The sequence below is a fragment of the Schistocerca nitens genome, chromosome 5 (genome assembly GCF_023898315.1).
Source record: "Schistocerca nitens isolate TAMUIC-IGC-003100 chromosome 5, iqSchNite1.1, whole genome shotgun sequence".
Lineage (NCBI taxonomy): Eukaryota > Metazoa > Arthropoda > Insecta > Orthoptera > Acrididae > Schistocerca > Schistocerca nitens.
In genome coordinates, this window is record NC_064618.1 from 409,841,561 (window position 1) to 409,863,314 (window position 21,754).

The window sequence follows — 21,754 nt, forward strand, 5'->3', positions numbered from 1 at the left end:
AATATAATTTACGTTGTGCTTATCATGTCAACTCACTTAATAACTGCTATTATCGTATGTAGAAGCAATGTAGTACATTAACCTACATTATTATGTCAACAATATAGTCAAAATGACTACTGCATTGTAAATTAACTAGGTTTACCATTGTCCTATATCACATGTACAATGTACTAAAATGGACAAATAAACAAACATAGGTAAGTCTGCATCACCTGCTAACTCACAAAGTGGACAAAAGTATGTGTCTGAATGATCATGACAGATGACAATTGAAGAGGATTGTGACAAAAATATGAAGATGTCAGCTGCAAAATTCACTGCAGAACTGAATTTCACTCTCATAAACCCTGTCAGCACAAAAAAAATATGAAGAAGGTTTTATAAGCAGGAAATTGCAGACAAGTTGGAATTTCAAAACCACTCATCAGTGATGCAGATGCCTGTATCAGGAAAACATTCTTTTGAAGCCATAAAACCTGAACTTTGGAGTATGTGAGGAAGTTATTTGGTTGGATGAGTCTTGTTTCACACTGTTTTCAATTTCTGGCCTAGGTTACATCCCACGAGTGAAGCATGGTGGGTATTTGGTGATGATTTGGGCAGCCTTATCGTAGTATTCCATGGGTCCCATGGTTATTATGCAAGTTCACATTGCTGCCAGCGATTATGTGACCAGTTTTGGTTGATTAGGTCCACTCCATGGTACAATATTTGTTTCCCAGTGGTGATGCTGTGTTCCAAGACAATAGGGCTCCTGTTCACTCCACTTGTATCACCTAAGACTGGTTTTGTGAGCACAAGGATGAATTGTCACATCTCCCCTGGCCACCACAGTGACAAGATCACAATTATAGTAGCCTCTATTGATTACTAGTATGCTAATAATTTTTACTATTTTATTTCATTAAAAAAATTGTGCAATGATGAGAAATGTGGTGGATGTAAATCTTACAAATGTTATCGTACTGCATGTCATGCCATTGATGACATCATAAGCCTGATAAACACATGGAGACAATTATATATTTTATTATTTCTCATTGTTTATTTTATCATAAATTTGAAATGTGTTTCACCTTTGAGCATTTTGTAGTGTAACTTGGATACGTACTTCAAACTACTTTGAATATCCGTGTTGCCTATTGGTGATTTATGGTGTAACATGAGTATATACTTGCAAATTATGCCACATGTGGTGCTATATCTTACGCAGTCTGTTATTATTTTGACTGAGCATGGATTGCTTGCCTTGTTGGTGGTTTCAATATATTACAATTATCACATAATTTGTAATGATATTATTACAGTATTAGGACTTTTATTAGATAATAAACATTTTCTCTCATGCGCACATTGCCACTAGTGGCATATGGCACTATTACTTTGTAGCTGCTAGTGATCTTCAGCACTAGTTATCTTCCCATTGCTCATTACATCTTGTCTGCTGTATGCTGAAGAATCTGCATTACCATTTGGACTATTTGCTGTGGTTATTCCACGCATTCGTACAGTGCTATATTCCATCGTTTAAAAAGATGGTGTGTAACCTTGTTTGTATAATTTTGCAACATGAACTGTTGTCACACTCCTGCTGTACTGTTTTTACTATTATACCAACTGCTATAATTCTGTTCCAATAGGATGGTTTGAGAATGGATGCAAGTCCAGAACTAGTCAGCATCAATAAGTAAATGGGGTTTTCTAATGCAACGTATGTTGGTATTCCAACCATATACTTCATTAAAGATAAAGTTACAGACATACTTGACTTCCAGTGTGCTGTAGATCATAAATTAGAGGAATTCATGATCTTTTAATAGAGTGCAGAAAGTTGCCTAACCTATTCACTATCTCAATGTAATCCACAGTACAAATGTAGATTCAAATTTTAATGTCCACCGTTTCAATTCTAATGTGAATCGAACATGGTTTATTACTTTTCTTTCAGGAGGTTCACATTCTTATAACTCATTGGAAATGTTGTTGCTGCCCTTGTGCACAGGTATTATTTAATTTTTCTCTTTTTTGTATGCAGGATTATCGTTATATGCCTGAACCCAATTTACCACCTCTCTGGCTGTTGATAGATGATAAGCCTCTGCCAGAGAATGTTGACAGTCGTGAACTGGTAAATGTGGAAGCACTAAGGAAGGAACTTCCCGAGATGCCTGAAGAAACACGAAATAAATTAATTCAGAATTATGCATTATCACTGGAGACAGTTTTTATACTAGTGGTAAGCGATGTATCACAATATGCAATGACACTATATTGTATCCATGCGACTGCAAATATAGGCATACAAAATAAGGACTGTATACTTACTCATGCTTCACAGAGAGAATTGAATAATAATTATGTGTTATTTAATACTTGTGTGTGTGTGTGTGTGTGTGTGTGTGTGTGTGTGTGTGTGTGTGATATTTCAACTGCAGAGTTCACACTGTGACTCTCTCTTCATTTCCATACATGTCTTTCACTCTGTGTCTGAGGTTTCTCTGAAAGAGCGTTCTCTTTCTTGTAGCTGCATAACCGTATTAGCAAGTTTCTAACTTCTATTACCAATCTGCACTTTGCAGAGCTCACATTCTTGCTGATAATTTATAAACAGTTATGCAGTTACAAGAAAGAGAAGGCTCTTTCAGAGAAACCTCAGACACAAAGTGAAAGGCATGGATGGAAATGAAGACAGAGTCAAAGGATGAACTCTGCATAGTACATTCAAAGAAAATGCAAGGCCCTTGGGAGAGACACTTAAGCACAAAGTGAGTCTCTTAAGCACAAAGTGAGAAACATGTGGAAAGACAAGAGCAAATAGTGACAGAAACTTGTTAACTGTAGGTATGCAACAGAAGCAAGTAACAGGTAATGCCAGAGAGAAGCAAAAAAGTGCAAACAGATTGTTTCAACAATAACAATAAGACTCCAGGAGAAATGGGTGTATCAAATAAATGAAACAGGAGATCACCAAGAGCATGTATTTACTTGAGAAATTAGTAAAATTAGAATCAGGAGAAAGCCTGACGAATGTGCTGAACACTACAGAGAAAGTGAGTCAGTAGACTGCCCACAGGTGGTAGCAGAAGCAGTTCTGGAGTGGACAGGGTTGTGGTAATTGTTCAGTGTGAACTGTGTCAGTAAAAATAAGCCACAGATGCAATCAAGAATAAGTGTACTAAAGGAGAACATCTGCATGAGTCATTTGAATGCTGAAGAGAAAGCAGAAATCATAGAACTATGCACAATATATAGTGATGTTTTCCACTTGCCTGGAAAGATATTATCGTAACAACAATAGTATCAGGCATGAGATTAAATTGCTACATGAAGCAGAAGGTAGGGTGATATGTTCGAGACCCTGCAGAATACTAAAACCAATAAAAGTGCTCCAGCAGGAAATAGAAAAGATGTTAGAGGATGACATTATAGTACCAAGTAAAAGTGGTAGGAATTTTTCCTTGATCTTAATTCTGAAAAAGATGGATGCCAGTGGAAAGCAAAACTGGCAAATAGTCACAGACTATAGGAGACTTAATGAGATCTGCCTAAATGCAGTGTATCTATTGCCAAGAATAGACAAAATTCTTGATGGTCTATGGAAGCCAAAGTACTTCTCGACCCTCGACTTAGTGAAGGGCTATTATCAAGTCTTATTAGACGAACAGGATTTCAGTATGCCATATGGACATTACGAGTGCAAACGAATGCCCATGGGTCTTAAAACAGCTCCTAGTACATTTCACAAGTTAATGAACTCGGCTTTGACGGGGCTACAAGGTGACAAATTGTCGATCTATTTGTGTGAGATGGTAATGTTTGGCTCCTTCTTAAAGGAACATAATGTGCAGCTGAATGAGGTATTCAAAAGGCTTAGGCTCTGTAGTTTAAAGCAACAAGTCGACAAGTGTGAGCTTTTACGAAAGTAAGTGTGGTACATGGGTCATATTTTATTGGCCTAGGGCTTGAGACCAGATCCACAGAAGGTCACAGTGATAAAGGAGTATCCACTGTGTGGGATATTGCCAACATTCTATAAGCAACTTCAGAAAAATCACAAAGCCGCTACATGAATTATTAGAGAAAGAAGTGCCTTACACCTGGGTTGTGGAGCAAGAAAACACTTTTCAGCACTTGAAAGAGAAGCTGATCAGTCTACTTATACTACAGTACCCAGACTTTGAAAAGGACATCAGAATTACCACAGATGTTAGCCAGTGAAGTATTTGAACAGTTTTAAGTCATGGAAAAATAGGAAGCAACTTACCTGTCACATACATGTTAAGGATGCTGAACAAGGCAGAAAGAGGGTACAGTATGATTGAGAGGAAGATGTTGTCTATTTGTTGGGCAGTGAAATATTTTAGACTGTGTTTATTTGGGAGAAAGTCCCTGATCTGCATAGACCGTAAGTGCCTAATATGGGTAGGTTGTATACCCAATCTGTTATCAGGATAGATGAAATTTAGGTAAAAGCTGGAGGATATGACTATCAGATCCTGTACAAGAGTGGCAAACAAAATCAAGTCGCCAACACCCTCTCATGAGAGAGAGATATAGGGGCAGCTGGTGTGTGATGGGAAGGTGACAGCAGCCTATGTCAAGAAACAGTGGAAACGAAAGCCGTGGCATGGGTTGGGGACCCAAGGCAGGCAACAACAGTGGGACTGTTTGCACACATGAGCAAGTGGCAAGGAGATGCAACACGAAAACAGCTGACCCTAGAACAGTAAAATATATTATTCAGGAAAGTGAAAACTGCATCATAGAAAAGTATATTCAGCAACAAGAGGCAGCTGAGTCAGGAAAGACAGAAGAAGTAAGTGTGACTTAAAAAACTGCAGTATGAAAACAGTTCCATGTCTCTCCCAGTGGATGACACCATGGAATAGGAAGAACCTATGGGCGAATAAAGAAGTACTGAGTATGGAACAGTGTGGAGAAAGATATGGAAGAATATGCCCAGTAACGTGAAAGTTGTCAAACGAATAAGCTCACTTGGAAACACATAAAGATGCCTCTATAGATCACAAAGAAACCTGAGCATGTTTTCGAAAGGTGTGACTTTGATGTAGTAGGTCCATTAAACCAGACGGATAAGGGAACAAGTATATCCTACATTACAGGAAGCACTGATGAAGTTACTGGTAGCAGGAGAAGGCAAGATGCCAGTACGGTAGTGAGGGTGCTAGTTGAGGACATTATACTGAGGTATGGAATACTGTCAGTGTTGTTAAGTGATAAGGGAAATTATTTCATGAATGAGACTAAGAAAAGAGTATGTAAACTGCCGTGTATCGAGAAGATACAGACAACAAGTTACTATCCTCAAGCTAATGGAGCATTAGATAGGTTGCATAAAACATTAACGGAGATGTTGCAACACTATGTAAATAGAGCACAGACAAACTGGGACAGTTGGATTCCATTTGCAGTTTTTTTTTGTATAATACAACACCAAATGGGGCAACAGGTTATATATCACATGAATTGTTGTTTGGAAGAACATGCAACATTCCAGGAATACAGTGAAACCCCACTTTTACACTTATCAAGGGGCCTCAAAAAAATGGTGTAAAATGCAGGAAAATGTAAAATGTGGGAAATAATGTTTTAAGCTGTAAAAGTTGTGTATAGGATACCCCCTTGCATTTTCGCACTTTATATGTGATGTATGTACATAACAGGCATCAAAAGACTTGTCAGGGACTTGTTTATTATCTAATAAAGGTTTATTATCAAATAAAAACTGCTGATGTTACTGGAACTGATGACTGTCCGGGAAGTAGGAACATTTAACTCAGTTTCATACAGCATAATCGATGATTTTCAAAGCCTGCAGCTGTCATCCGTTATTTAAATACTGAAATACTGCACTAGTTACATATTTTTTTACACTTAGCACGGCACGTTTCGAGAATTTTTTCTCGTTGCAAGGGCAAATATGCAGATACATATTTTGTATTGAATTTACATGTGTTGTTTTGCACCTTAGCAGTTAAGTCCCATAAGATTTCACACATATTTTTGTTGTTGTTGTTTTGCATCTCTCCTGTAGTCTTCTTTTTGAGGTTATCAGGTTCTGCGCCTCCTCTGTTATGTAGAAAACCACACACTCACAAATTATCACTTACACTGTTTTTGTAACATCGCAAAAAAAGACATACTTAAATACTGCACTTGACAAAGGGAATAAATTCTCGAAACACATTTTGCTCAGCATGAAAAACTTGCATAACCCGGACTGTGTTTATACTAAAAAGTAAAATCATTAGAGCAATGCAAAAGTGAATGACGGTGTCAACTAGTGCTACAAGTGGCCAGATGCTGAAAATTGCTAAATATGATTCGACAAAGGTGACACGATGATCACAACAATTACGAAAATGCATTTGTGCAGTAGAGACAGTTTGGAAATGACTGTTGTGATTGCTCATAATATATTTATTCAAATGAACCTAGTTACTTCCATCAGCCACAATGCCAAGTAGAGCTTGGTAGCGGCGGGAGATACGGCACGAATTGTTGCAACTGTTACACGTTTACCGGTTCAAATCCACTGAGTATAATGCTCTGGTGTAAAGAAACTTAACCACGTAGCATTTATAAACACTACTGGATGGCCAACATCATGCCAGCATCATTTTTTTCTCCACAAACACTTTTTTGTAATGCGTAAATCGTGGAAAAATTATAAATATGTTGATGCAAAAGGAGGCACAAATTAACAATGTGGACATAGGAAATTTGACGGGAATGATAAAAAATGTCATAAACGGCAGGAAAATGTTAATTCTGGGAACGTAAAAGTGGGATTATACTGCACTACATAAAGATCTGGCTGGAGTGAGGTATAATTGTGATGATTATGTGGCAGAGCTACAGGAGGGCATGCAAGAAATGCAACAATGTGCAAGAACACAGAATGCACATGTAAGATAAAAAATAAGGAATACTTTGATAGGGCTCAGAATCCAAAGGAATTTTACTATGGAGATAAGGTTCTGTTGTTTGATGGGAGTGTACAACGAGGTGGATCATGGGTTGGGTTGATTTAGGGGAGGAGACCAAACTGTGAGGTCACCAGAATCATCGGATTAAGGAAGGAAGTCAGCTGTGCCCTTTAAAAGGAACCATCCTGGCATTTGCCTGAAGCGATTTAGGGAAATCACAGAAAACCTAAATCAGGATGGCTGGACATGGGATTGAACCGTCAGCCTCCCAAATGCGAGTTCAGTGTGCTAACCATTGCGCCACCTTGCTCGGTTGGCGGATCATGTAAGTTAGATACACAATGGTGAGGTCCATACATGGTGGTACAAACAATGGGCCTAATGTTGTAATCTGTCTGAAATGAAATAAATACCTCACAGTTCATGCCTGCAGGCTGAAGGAGTTTTTCTAGTTGGAATCAAGTACTACAAGTGCAGCAGTGCACATAAGTGCAGAACATATGTATCACTTTAAAGCAAGAAAAATTGAAAAGGCACAGGGGCTAAAAGGACAGTTGGCAAGGCATTAATTACGCATAAAGAAATTAGGAATTTTAAACTTTGTGGGTGAGGTCAGTAAGATTTTGTTAGGAACACTAGATGAAAATGATGCCATGTACTTTAAGACAAAGCTAGGTATTCCTCTTCTAAGGAACAGAAGCAACTGCTACAACTTACTACAGAGCAAGTGACAATAGTTGAAGCACCCTTGACTAGTTTTAATCAAATGGTAAGCTCCATAGCAAAAAATGAAGAAATTACCATGCATGGAATGAAGCAATTAAGCCGACACATTCTAGAATTTGAGAACAGTACTGACAAATGGTTACAAGGTACGTGTTAAATGTCCCACTAATAGAGAATGATGTGTATAACCTCTACAAAATACTACCATTACCATCAGAAGGGGACAGAATGAGGCATTTATTTATGTATATTGCCCCAGGGAAAGAGGTACTGATAAATAATGATGTGAAACATCAATATGCACAGTTAAATAACGAGCAGTGTGAGACAATAGATCAGAGGCTTAGAATACGAAAGCAGAGATTTATACTTTTGTTCACTTGTGATCATAAGAAGTTTGAGGTTAAGATGGTGCAAACAGTGTGAGAAGTTCTGAAGAATTGTGTGCAGAATCTGACTGTATTAAATGAAAGTCTGTGGGCACCAGTAAGTAATAGTGAATTGCTGTTTTTCCCTCAATAGACAAAGGCTTTACCATCATCTGTCATCACAGAAGTCCCACAGATATCATGCTCCGAGGCAAAGGTAAGATCAAAATGAACATTTAAAATGAACAAATATTCCCAGTAGTGATACTGTGCCCAACTTTTGCATGGAAATAGTTAGCTGCATAGTGAATAATGAGAGGAAGAATATAAGTGAACATAGGCTGGAGCTGTGAATACAACTAGCAATTAAGCAGTTAGATGACATAACTGCAGCAGGACATAAGTTGGCTGAGGCACAAAGTGAGGTTGAATACATGAGCCTTCAGCAACTTCTTGTTATTTCTCTTTCTAGAGTTTCAAGGGCTCTTGAGTAGTAGTTATAGTGATGTTATGTTGTCTTTACAGGTATTATAAATGTTTCTGAGACTGTTTTAAATTTGTGTGCAAAACAATTGGTAATGATTGTTGTAGAAAAATGTGTTAATGTGTTAAAACACTATCTTAAATCAGTGCAGTGCTCAGAGAGAGATATAATCAGGTACTGTCCTATGAGAAGCACTTCCAGGGGCAGTGAAGAGACAATTTTTCATAGATCTCTAGTACCTGCTAGACATGTTAGAAGTAGAGTTGGAAGTGGTGTTTACCAAAGTATTAAGACAAAAATGGACAAATGCTGAAGAATGGTAATAGTGGTAGAAAGTGTGGAAAACTAGTGTAAAGTGTTTTCTCTTTCAAGTCTAAAATTGTTTTTATGGTATGAAGTGTACATCAATGTATCAAGTGTAGTTCATTGTAAAGTTGATTGTAAAGTAATATAGATACTCATCGTACCAGAAAAGAGAACTGGTAAGATAATAGAAAATGTCTTGTATTGTAAAATAAAATGTATCTTTAGCCCAGGTTTTAGAATATGTAACAATGATATTGAGGGTGGAATGTAAAAATGTAAATGTTTCTCTTACAGAGAAAGATTGATTTATATGTATTTCTATCATGGTCAGTTCTAAAGCAATTATGTGTCTCATTTGAACACTATTGCAAAGCAAATGTGTATGTTTTCCCATTAATGAAATTTTTCCCTAAGAAGGAGAAGTGTTGCTTACGTAGAAAATGCAACTAACAGAAGTCAGAAAGAAGAAGTTTTTCTAGAAAGTACTCGGAGTACAAAGGTGATACCCCTGGAAGGCAGTGGCTTGGGCAGTGGTCAGCAATGTTACATCGACTAACGAGGCATCACGTGAGCTCACATGGAGAAACTGCGAGGTGCAGCAGGGTATTGTTGGGGATCATATATAGTCATATACTAGACCCCAAAGGGCAGTGGCCGAAAGCACCAGTGTGGAAGGGGTGATGCAGCCTGCTGCACATATAAAAGGCAGGTGCAGTGTCACCCACAAGACAGTTTAGTACAGACAGTGGTCTAGGAGGGATGTCTGTGTAGGTCACACCTGGGGCCAGGACTTGTAGTATTCTCTCTGGCTCTGCTCATGCTCATAATTAGCCACATACCTCCCTCCAAGGAATTTTACAATCAGGAGTAGTGTACTTTTCTTCAAGTCATTATCCAGATAAATAGTTAAATTTTATAGTTATTCACATCTTGTCTTTGCTTATTTCCGGACCAAGTTCCATAGCTCTTTCAACCTTCCAGACAGCCATCTCCATGTTAGCTGACTGGAAAGACTTTCTCCAGTCTCCAATGTCTTTGAGCATCTAGACCGGTCACTAAATGTGACAACACATTCACACAAGCAGGCACACCTCATGCACACCTGACTGCTATCTCTGGCAGCTCCAACTGTAGCACAGCAGTCACATCAAACAAAAGCAGCAATCTAGAGTGGGGCAGAGAAGGGGGAGGGACAGCAGGGTACGATTGTGGGTAGAGAAGAGCACTGCTTGACAGAGCATGCAGGGCTAGATGCCAGCATGACAAGATAGTCAGATGCAGCTTCAGGAGATTGTGGGGCAAAGAGGTGACGGGGGCAACTAGACCCTGCACGTTCTGCTTGACAGCGCTCATCTTTGCCCCAACCTATGCCCTGCTATCCCTCCCTCTTCTCTGCCCCACTCCAGATTGCTGCTTTCATTCAATGTGACAGTTTCATTCTGGTCAGAGCTGCCGGACATAGCGGTTCTGTGTGTGTGAGGTGTGTTGTGTGTGTGTATGTGTGTGGTGTGTGTGTGTGTGGGGGGGGGGGGGGGTGTTTTCTGAAGAAGGCTTTAGCCAAAACGTAAATGTGTAACACTCTTTCCATTGTGCCTGTCTGCAGCTCAACGTGTCATCTTTACAGTGAGTAATCAGCTAGCCTTTGCATAATATTGTTGATATTCCAGCCAGGATTCTCCATTGTTGGAAATCTGCAGATTGTTCATTCAGTTAAACACTTAGAGATTACAATTATGAACAACTTAAATTGGAATGAGCATGTAAATAATGTTATGGGGAAGGTGAACCAAACACTGTGTTTTATTGGCAGAACACTTAGAAGATGCAACAGGTCTGCTAAAGAGACTGGGTGTCTGTCCTCTTCTGGAGTGCGTGTGTTTTCTTTTCTGAAGAAGGCTTTGACCAATGGTAAGGGATCCAAAAAAGTTCAACAAGGGTAGCTCATTTTGTATTTTTTTGCAAAATAGGGGGTAGAATATCATGAGTATGATACACAAATTGGGATTGCAGTCATTAGAAGAAAGGTGTCTTTTATTGCAGTCAGATCTTTTGACAAAATTTCTGTCACAAACTTTCTCCTCTGAATGCAAAAAAATATTTTTGATGCTAGCCTGCAAATGGAGAAATGACCATAGCAATAAAACAAGAGAAATCAGAGCTTGCACAGGGAGATTTAAGTGTTCAGTTTTCCAGTGTGCTGTTTGAGAGTGAAATGGTAGAGAGATAGTCTGAAGGTTGTTCAGTGAACCCTTTGCCAGGCACTTGTGAACTGGAGAGTAATCATATAGATGTCTTTGTGAAACACTGACAACTGGAGAGGAATGGAGGTCCTGGTGCTCAAAGACCAACATACCACACTTGAGACAATAGTCAAAAAAGTGAAAATCAGCCATGGATCAGCTTTCAACATCTTGCATGACATTTAGACAATCATTGCTGGTCACTGGATTCTGTTTCTGCTCATATCCATTCATAAAACCCACTGAACAGAGACAGCAATGAAAAATTGTGTTGGAGCCAAATCAGGTGACTTCTTTAGCTGCCTAATCACCCTTGACCTGTCGTTGGGTGTATAATTATGACAATAAAAAAAAAAAAGAGCAGTGGAACCATTGCCGGGAAAGGCGAAGAACCAACCATAATCGGGTAGAGTGATGCTGAGTATGGTTGAGGAATGCCATCATGTAGTGCTAACAGGATATGCTTGTATAGAGCAAACTGTCAGGGGAGCACACTTTCGAAATTTCCCGATGAATCATTTCTGGGAGTGTTTCTGCTCCATGAATATGCCGGCAAAGGACACAGTAACAAATGCTGCTCCTTTAGGATATCAAAATTGGCCCCTCACCCCTGTGTTCTCATGACATGTTTTCCTGTGATTTCTTCCTCTTTCCTAAGATAAAGAAACCATTGCATTGCAAACAGTTTTAGGATGACAGCTCGATTTTCAAGGTGGACCATTACCTGAACAGCTAAAATGCAGACGTCTACATCCAGTCCAAGTCATCCATCACAGATAAAAAAATTTTTGCATTGAAGGGTGAATATGTAGGGAAAGACTCAACATCACCAAGTTCCATGGTTGCAGCTTAATATTTTTCAGGTGATGATTAAAGCTTCATGACTACCCCTCATATGTCCATTTTGTGATGCTATATTTGCATGTTTTTGCTTTTTACCACAGGATTTTGTTGTTTTCTCAGAATGGCATCAGTATTGATTATTAACAATGCAAAGTAAATGTTTAATTTACAGAGAGAAGGCAAATTATTGCAATATTTTGAAGACATCATGAAACAAAATCCTAGCAGAAACCCACAGAGAGTTGCAAAGATTCTTATAATGGATTTTCTTACTGCTTTAAACAAAAAGAATGTGAATCTGGATAATTGGTGAGGAAATTTTTTATACTTCACTGAACTTTTAACTGTAAGCTCTTTTAGTTACAAAGAAGTCACATAAAGCAGCCACATTTTGTAAATAGGTTTAATCTGCTAGTTTTGTTAATAATGTTTTGTTCATGTCATAGAGAACCATGTCTTTTGTTTACAGCCAAGTACCAGCAGGTTTCCTAGGAGAACTAATAGATATGCTTCAGAATGATGTTATTAACTTACAAGTCGCAAAGAAAGTTCTAGAAGAACTTCTTAGTGGTCCAGCAAACAGTCCAAGTGAGGTAAAGATATTGCTAATACATTTCTCTCATTGATCATACATCTTAGCAACCAATAAAATTTTGTTTGAAAGGTTTTCAGGATTGCAGCTGTCATTGTAAACTTTACCCCATGATGTTTCAACTGGACACATGCCAGTCATCTTCAGGTGAGCCATTGAAGACTGGTGAAGATATTCTCCACTCCACCTTATTCAGCACACTGATAGTATTGGCACACATGCGTCAGAGTCATGGTGACAGAAAGACGACACTGTCCAGCGGCAGCGCCCTTGCTGGTGGAACTGCAAGGATCAGCTATCTTTGGCATTGCCAGGATTCCATGCATTATCCAGCTGGTAGCCACTGTCATGGTTTATTAGATTTTCTGCAATGCGTATTTCAGTGGATTCTTTTATAATGGAATCCCAAAAAGACAGTGCAGTGGCCAAAATTACAGATTTGCCATATTCCATTGAATGTCAATTGCAGACTTGCTGGGTTGCAGAAGGCGAGTGCAACGTTCTTCAACTGTGCGTGTTGTTTGTCCTATATAGGCCGTACCAAACTGATAAGGTATTTTCTAAATTCCTGCTTTCCACAATAACAAATTATCCTTCACTGATCCCAACAGGTCTGAAATCTTAGACAGTGGGCGGGAAAGCACTTTCACCTGAAAATTACTAAGGATTCTTGCTCTTATGAAGGAAATATTTCCAACGAAGGGAAGAAAGCTAGGGGCTTTGCTGGTGCATTCTCCTCTTTATCCACATCCCGGTTCTTGGTTTTAGCTGAGAATGCCCTGATAATTTACCAGGTTGAGTATCCATTGTCTGTGAACAGTGTCCGGAAATGTGCAAGCTTGTTAGGTGAACTATCTGCATCCGACACTGTATGGCCCCTATGTACAAGGGTTTTAAGCACACTCATGGTTTGGGATGGGTGATGGTAACTTGTACATCAGTGTGAGTGGGCTTATGGTAAACAGAATGTCCCAGAGAGCCATCAGTCTTCCATCTAATCAAAACACCCAGGAATGGGAGACAACCATCTTTCTCTAATTCCATGATAAACTGAATGTTCTCATGAATGGAGTTAAGAGATTGTTTCATGAATGGAGTTAAGAGATTGTAAAAACTCCATTAACTTTCTTCTCCTTGGTGCCACACTATGAAATTATCATTCACATACCTTCAAAAAACATTGTGTCTCGAATGGACATTCAATTAAGTATGACAAAACATTAATTTTGGCCACAGCAACATCTTTTTGGGAATTCATTACAAAAGGAGAGTGCCTATAACACTTCTTTGGGGAGCACTGGTTATTACTTCTGTTTTAGTCGATGACTTTTCATCTATTACTACAAACTGTGACCTTTCTGACAGGAAATCATGAATCCAGTCACACAACTGAGGCAATATTGCATAGGCATGCAGTTTGGTTAGAAGACGCTTGTGAGGAATGGTGTTGAAAGCCTTCTGGAAATCTAAAAATATGGAATCAATTTGACATCCCCCGTCAATAGCACTCATTACTTCATGGGTATAAAGAGCTAGTTATGTTTCACAAGAAGATATTTTCTGAATCTGTGCTGACTATGTGTCAATAAATCATTTTCTTCGAGGTAATTCATAATGTTCGAACACAGTATATGTTCCAAAACCTTACTGCAAATTGACATCAGTGATGTGGGCCTGTAAGTCAGTGAATTACTCCTATTTCCCATTTTGGGTATTGGTGTGACATTTTCCAGTCTTTAGGTACAAATCTTTCTATGAGCGAGCAATTTTATACAATTGCTAAACATAGAGCTACTGTATCAGCATACTCTGAAAGGAACCTGACTGGTACACAATCTGGATCAGAGGCCTTGCCTTTATTAAGTGATTTAGGCTGCATTGCTGCACTGAAGATATCTACTTCTATGTTTCTCATCTTGGCAGTTGTTCTTGTGAAGGAGTTTCAGAAAACTGTGTTTAATAACTCTGCTTTAGTGGCACAGTCATCAGCGACTTCACCGTTGTTAGTGCGCAATGAAGGTATTGATTGCGTCTTGCCACTGGTGTGTTTTATCTAAGAACGGAATTGAAGCACATGCTATACTTTGAACTTCTGCAGAACTTTGACAATCTTGGGGATTTTGCATTCTTTTAAATTTGGGATTCTATGTTTTTTTCCCCAATACTATCTCTTTGAAATCATTCACACCTTTTCTATGCTTACGTGATCAATCAGAAGGATTGGAGACTGCCTCTTAAAAAGGCATTAAGAGCATTTTTATCAGCTTTTTTTTTTTTTTTTTTTAAAAAGAGATGTACTTTGCAGTTCTTTTTGATACTCCCTATTTGTCCAGTATTATTTCTTACTAATAGATCAAGTATGCTTTCACAACCATTTACGCTTCGAGTGGGTTCATGAATCTATTGTTCAAAATAATTTTCTGAGAAAGCATTCAGTGCAATTTTGGATGACATTTTATGCCTTCCGCTGGCTTTAAACATATAATTTTTCCAGCATATTGAGGGTAGATTGAAGTCGCCACTGCCTATAATTGTACGATTGGGGTACCTATTTCAAATGAGACTTAAGTTTTCTTCGAACTGTTCAGCAACTATATCTTCTGAGCTGAGGGGTCACTAAAATGATCCAATTAATAGTTTAGTCCCTTTGTCAAGTAAAACCTCTACCCATACTATTTTGCAGGAATTATCTGCTTCAATTTCACTACAAGGTAAACTGCTTCTGTGAGCAATAAATACTCTACTACCAACTGTATTTAATCTATCCGTTCTGAACATTGTTAGGTCATTTGAAAAAATTTCAGCTGAACTTATTTCAGGCTTTAGTCAGATTTCCATACCTGTACCTATTTGAGCTTCAGTACTTTCTATTAGGGCTTGGAGCTCTGGTTCTTTCCCAACACAGCTACAACAATTTACAATCACAATACTGATTGCTGCTACAACTACCATACTGTGTTTTACCTGCCCCCTTTTAGATGGACACCCTTTCTGTGGTTTCCCGAGACCCGCTAACCTAAAAAACTGCCCGGTCCCTTCCACACAGCCCCACTACCTGTGTGGGTGCTTCCTGTATGCGGTGGACTCCTGACCTATTAAGTGGAACCCGGTTACCCACCACCCAATGGCACAAGTCAAGGGATTTGCAGCCTACACATCACAGAACCCCCTGGGCCTCTGATTCAGACCCTCCACTCACCTCTGCACTAAAGGACCACAGTCAGTTCCATAGATGATGCTGCAGTTGGTGAGCTCCACCTTAATATGACGGAAGCCAACGGCCTTGGTGTGCTGGCACTGCGAATGGCTGAAAGCAAGGGGAAACTACAGCCATAATTTTTCCCGAGGGCAGGCAGCTTTACTGTATGGTTAAATGATGATGGCGTCCTCTTGGGTGAAATATTCCAGAGGTAAAATAGCCCCCATTCTGATCTCCAAGTGGGGACTAGTCAGGACAACATCATTATCAGGAGAAACAAAACTGGCGTTCTACGGATCGGAGTGTGGAATGTCAGATCCTGTAATCGGGTAGGTAGGTTAGAAAATTTAAAAAGGGAAATGAATAGGTTAAAGTTAGATGTAGTGGGAATTAGTGACATTCAGTGACAGGAGGAACAAGACTTCTGGTCAGCTGAATACAAGGTTATATATACAATATCAAATATGGGTAATGCAGGAGTAGGTTTAATAATGAATAAAAAAATAGGAGCGCGGGTAAGCATAGTGAACACATTATTGTAGCCGAGATATACATGAAGCCCCCATGACTACGACAGTAGTACAAATTTATATGCCAGCTAGCTCTGCAGATGGTGAAGAGATTGAAGAAAAGTATGATGACGTAAAAGAAGGAGTACTACAGATGTCCAATGGTGAGGGCGTGTGGGCGTCGACATTGGTGGAAATCATGCGCGTAGGCAGGCGCACCACAGGTACTTCCATTTCGAACGAGGTGGGTTGTGCAGGTGGAGCGGCTAGAGGCAGGTCCACTTCGTAGTCAGTCAGCCACCGTGGCTGGATGTGACGGTGGCCAGCCCGGGAATAAGCGGGCGGGGCAGTCGACGGTGTGGTGGAAGCGTGTGTGGCCCTTAAGTGGATCAAGCCATCCGTAAAAATGAAAGCACGTAGAGATGCTCGGTCAGACTTGTGCGGGAGTGTGAGGTTGTGTGCAATGTTGACATGTAAGGGACCTTCCGATGACGGGACCTCGGTATTTGTCAAAAGAATGAGCACTCGGTCATCGAAAATCACTATAGAAATGTTGTTCACTTGGTGCGGCAGCACGCTGCAGAACATACTGATAGTAGGTGTGTGTGTGTCTCTGATGTTGTGGGTGAGGGCGCAAAACCTGCGCAGGGTGAGGTCGGGAAACCAGCAAATGGTGGCGAACAGTCTTCGGTGGAAGTGGTGTGCGGTGAGGTTGATGAGAGCACATCTTCATTCTCGATCAAGGCTGGATCACTCTCGATCAAGGATGGATCGTCTACCAAGTCCAACTGTGGCGGTCTGAGACCATCAGGGTAAATGAAAGCCGGTTTCAGGCAATGCAGAGGAACTGTCTGTGTGCGGTCTTTAATTATGATATCAAAAGTCATGTTCCCATGCTACAGGACCTTGTAGGGGCCAAGATGAGGAGGCTGAAGAGGCTGCCTAACCACATTATCACGCAGCATGACGTGGGAGCAGTCGGAGAGTGTGTTGGGAACATAAGTCTCGCGTGGTGTGTGACTGATGGGCGGGTGCAAACGCATCCAACGCATCCAACTAATGAAATATGGTGAGGGGGGGAAGATCCTCGCTAACCTGAGGAAGAATGAGTTCCCCCCCAGTAGGACCGGATTCTCACCAAAAACAAATTCGGATATAGTCCCCTGTAGGTCAGGTTTACAGGTCGAGCGTAGGCCAAGTAGCACCCACGGGAGAGGCATTGAAGGGCCGTCTTGAGGGTGCAGTGTCATCTTTCCACCAACCCATTGCTTTGTGGGTGATAGGCGGTAGTGTGTATTTTTTTAATACCACAGATATTGCAGGGGACGGTGAAAAGGGAGGATTCGAACTGTCGACACTGATCGGTAATGATAATAGGTCGGGCACCCGAAACAAGCGATCCAGAAGCCAATGAAAGCCTTGGCTACCGTCTTGGCAGTAAAGTTAGGGAGAGGGACAGCCTCGACCCAGCGAGACAGACAGTTGATAGTTGATAAGATATATCTATGGCCCTCCAAAGGAGGAAGAGGCCCGATCAGATCAATATGTATGTGACAGATTCGTCCTGCGGAAATGTCAAACTTGCCCAGAGGCGGGGAGGTGTGGCGGCTGATCTTGTTGCACTGGCAAGGGATGCAGCTGTGTGCCCAGGTTTGACAGTCCTCTATGATATTCTTCCAAACAAAACGTTCTGACACGAGACATGTGGTGGCTCGAACACCCGGGTGGGCTAGGTTATGCAGGGCGCCAAAAACCTGTCAGCACAGCCCGGGTGGGAGCAAAGGGCATAGGGTGCTGGTCGAAGAATCACACCACACCTCGTTGGAAATGCCAGGAAATTTAGCCTTTGTGCAAACAAGTGATGTTTATGGGTCTTGTAGGAGAGCCTGAGAATCTTCTTCAGAAGCTTGCAGGGAGGCCAGATCGGAAAGATCAACGATGTGGGAAACAGCATTGATCGGCGAGGAGAAATCCACAGCGACATTATCTGCACCTGTGATGTAATGGACATCTGTTGTGAATTGAGAAACGAGGTCAAAGTGGCGGTAACGTTGAGGGGGTGGGTTGCAGAACGCTTCTGCCAGTGGTTTGTGATTGGTGAGAACAAAAAGCGAATGTCCCTCGACGTCAGGGCGGAAATGTTTGATAACCTTGTAAACAGCAAGGAGCTCTCTAACGAATGCAGAATATTTTCTCCGTGCCGTAGATAGTTTCTTAGAGAAGGAATGGAGGGGAGAAACTGTGTCACCCTTGAATTGTTGCAACACTGCCCCCACCATGATGTCGCTGGTGTCCGTAGTGATGAATAACTCAGCCGAGGATTTGGGGTTGGTGTGTGTCACAGCATGAGCTAAAGAAGTCTTAAGGGCCTTGAAGGCCTCTAGCATTGGAGCAGTCCAAGAGACGGGTTTGATACCGGAAGTTTGTTTGCCTGATAGCGTGTCCGCTAGGGGTGCCTGAACAGCAGCGGCAGAAGGCAGATGTCGATGATAGTAATTGATGGTGCCATGGAAACGGCGTAGCTCTTTGTAAGTAGCCGGGGGTGGCAGAGACGTGATAGCCTGCACATGAGATTTGGGAGGCTGTATTCCATCAGCGGAGACAGTGTAACCTAGGAAGGAGACTGTGGACTAACCTGGTGACAGTTCGAGCTAGGCTTGACCTTGCAATCTTGTTTAGGGGGTGGCACTGTGGACTGCATTGCAGAAGTGAGGTATGAGCCACAATGAGCTCGCTGTAAGTGGATGTGATGCATTGTTTCAGCTGCTTGTTGCCCTGGCAGAGTTGCATTGCCGAGTCGTATTCTGAGAGTAGGTCGGTAATGCAGGTCACAATGTTGCCCACAAGGGTGGAGCACTCGTATATGATACTGTACGTTGCAATGGAAACAGAGCGTTGGACTTAGGTGCGGGTGCACGGTATGTGAGTGTTCGTAGGATGGTGGAGCACTGAACCCTGTATGGCATTCGGAGATAGTCCATAATGAGACAAAAAATCCATACTAAGGATTGGTTCATCGATGTCAGCAATGTAGAATGTCCACGCAAAACATAGAGAAGGAGATGGGGTCACCATAACCTTTACTGAGCCTGAGGTAGGTAACGTCAATGCATTGACAGATCGTAGAAGTGACTTCGTCTGTGAAGAAGTGGGTGGAGCCATCGAAGTAGGTATGATCGACACGTCAGCACCAGTGTCGACCAGAAAAGCTAGACCTGATGCAATTTCAGGCACATAGAGACGATCACTCGGCCGGGTGGACGAATGAATGGAGTGTAATGTAAGAGGACGCCTGTTAGGTTCCCGACTGGACTTGGCATCTCTTAGTTCCTGCGGTCGGCATTTGGGTGTTGGCATGACAACCTGCACTTCTTGGCATCGTTGCTGAACACCTTGTGCTACCAGCAGAAAGGGTGAGCAGGGTGAGGAAGAGGTGGAGACTGTGACAGCGGGGGCGTCTAGTCCTCGTTGATATGTTCCAGAAAATAGACCGGTATGTAAGGTGTGTAGGTGATCCTGGAGTGCTCAGGTAGCGGAGAGAGAGAGCCGACACTGCCAGGAGAAGTAGACGAGGTGATGGCGGAGCGAGCCCTGCCACTGCCAGCTGAAGCTCAGTATGCAGGGGCAGCTTTGCCGACAAATGGTGTGGAATGAACTCACTGATGTTGCTGCAGCAGCAAATACAACTGGTCAGTGATGTGTAGGTGGGAGCTGATGGACTTGAATGTTTGTGGTAACAGATTGATCTGTAGACCGGTAGGTAGTTTGGCAGACCACACAGCCCATAGCGTGGCGTCAGGCGTGGTATGCTTATTCATGAGCAATCGAAGGCGGCGCCAGAGTTTGGAGGGGGTGCATTCCCCCAGGTGCTCCACATATAAAATCTTGATTATTAACTCTTGTGGCGAGCAGGCAAGTGGTTCCATTATAGTCTTCTTTGCAAACTCGTATTTTGGTGCAGGCGGCGGCGAAAGGAGCAGGTCACAAATCAAATCCGAGTGGTCATGGAGGGTTGTGACGAGGCAGAGAAACTTTGAGTTGTCGTCAGACACATGATGTAACTCGAACAGATGCTCGATGAGCACGAACCACGATGCTGGGTTGTCCTCACATAAGGGCGGTAGCTTCAGCGGGCAGCCAGGAGTGGGTGACGACGGTGGCTTCGCTGTCTCCTGGGGTAGCGGCTGAACTGAGGTTAAGTCAGAGGCCGGCATGGTAGGCTAGCGAATCTGTAGTAGCGGCAGCTGGCATAGGTGACTGTGTGTCATGAAAACAGAGAACGGCTGGCACGAACAGTACTGTGGAAACAGGCGGATGGATGGCACATGAGGGGAGCCTGGAAACTGGACCGTGAGTGATGAGTGCTGGATGGAAACAACCCACTTCCGGAACAGGGCGAGAGACCAGTGAGGCAGGCAGAGGTGGTGCTGTGGGAGCGGCAGGCAGTTGAGCGACCGGAAACGGGGATGGTGAGAGGGGGTGGGAGGGATTGAGAATGCCACCTGCATGGAAACTATCTGATGCATAACATGCCTGTAGTGCTTGCGGTGGACCAGTGAGGCGAGGTAAGGGGTCAATGTTACGCGAAACACTGAATTGTGCATGTAAATTGGACTCAACTGGAACACCACATGCGCAGAATGGATCCGTCACAGTTTGCAGTAATGGTGGCGTTCCACATGGCCCTGATGGATGGCTAAACAAGTGTTCGAGTGGAGATCACTTTGCTCTTGAAACACTCGATTTGAAGAGACACAATTCAAACTATTGTTCAATTCACATTTCACTGTCGGATGGGCATAATCCGGTGACGTGAAGCCTGAGTCCATTGTACGCTCTATCAGCATAGTTGACGACCATTGAAAACTAATGAGGTTAGCACACGGCATTGGTTGAGAACGTGAATCACTGTGCATAAATAATGAATAAGCCATTGTCGAAGAAACGATGAAACTCGATGAGCGGAGTTGTGCTTCCACATATTCAAACAAGGCATTCTTGTCATTGCGTAGTGCATATAACTTGTAGCATAAACACCGGTGCAGAAGACACGAAACACGAACGAACTGCGGGGTCACCACTATGGGAATGGGATCAGTAATCAGGATATAGAAAACTTAATTCCCACATCCTTTCGTCTTTCCCTCTCCTTCCCTCTTTCCTGATGAAGCAACCGTTTGTTGCGAAAGCTTGAAATTTTGTGTGTGTGTTTTTTTATTGTGTCTATCTACCAACGCTTTCCCGTTTGGTAAGTCATGGAATCTTTGTTTTTAATATAGCTCGTATATATTTATACTTGACACTGCGTCCGTACAGAATGAAGTATGGCAAAGAACTGACTAAAGAAAAGTTAAGATGGAGGCTCGACAGAGCACTTAGAGGTCACAGATATTAAGTTTCATGGCCGACATGAACTATCGTCGCCACAGGTATAATGGCAATTACACTAAGCCGTGCACTTCACAATAGTTTGCAGAAAATGGGTGTAGACACAGATGTACGAATACTAATATTTCTGGTATATTGATGTATTG

At 41.8% G+C, this 21,754-nt stretch overlaps 1 protein-coding gene across 1 annotated transcript in view; it reads left to right on the forward strand.

The window, feature by feature from the left end:
• The window catches only part of LOC126259394 (glutamyl-tRNA(Gln) amidotransferase subunit B, mitochondrial), a 107,811-nt gene that overhangs the window by 80,826 nt on the left and 5,231 nt on the right, over positions 1-21,754 (forward strand). Inside the window, exons 7-9 of the mRNA XM_049956165.1 lie at positions 2,039-2,239; positions 12,093-12,229; positions 12,390-12,513. Coding sequence (XP_049812122.1) covers positions 2,039-2,239; positions 12,093-12,229; positions 12,390-12,513 — 462 coding nt within the window. The remainder of the gene's footprint in view (positions 1-2,038; positions 2,240-12,092; positions 12,230-12,389; positions 12,514-21,754) is intronic.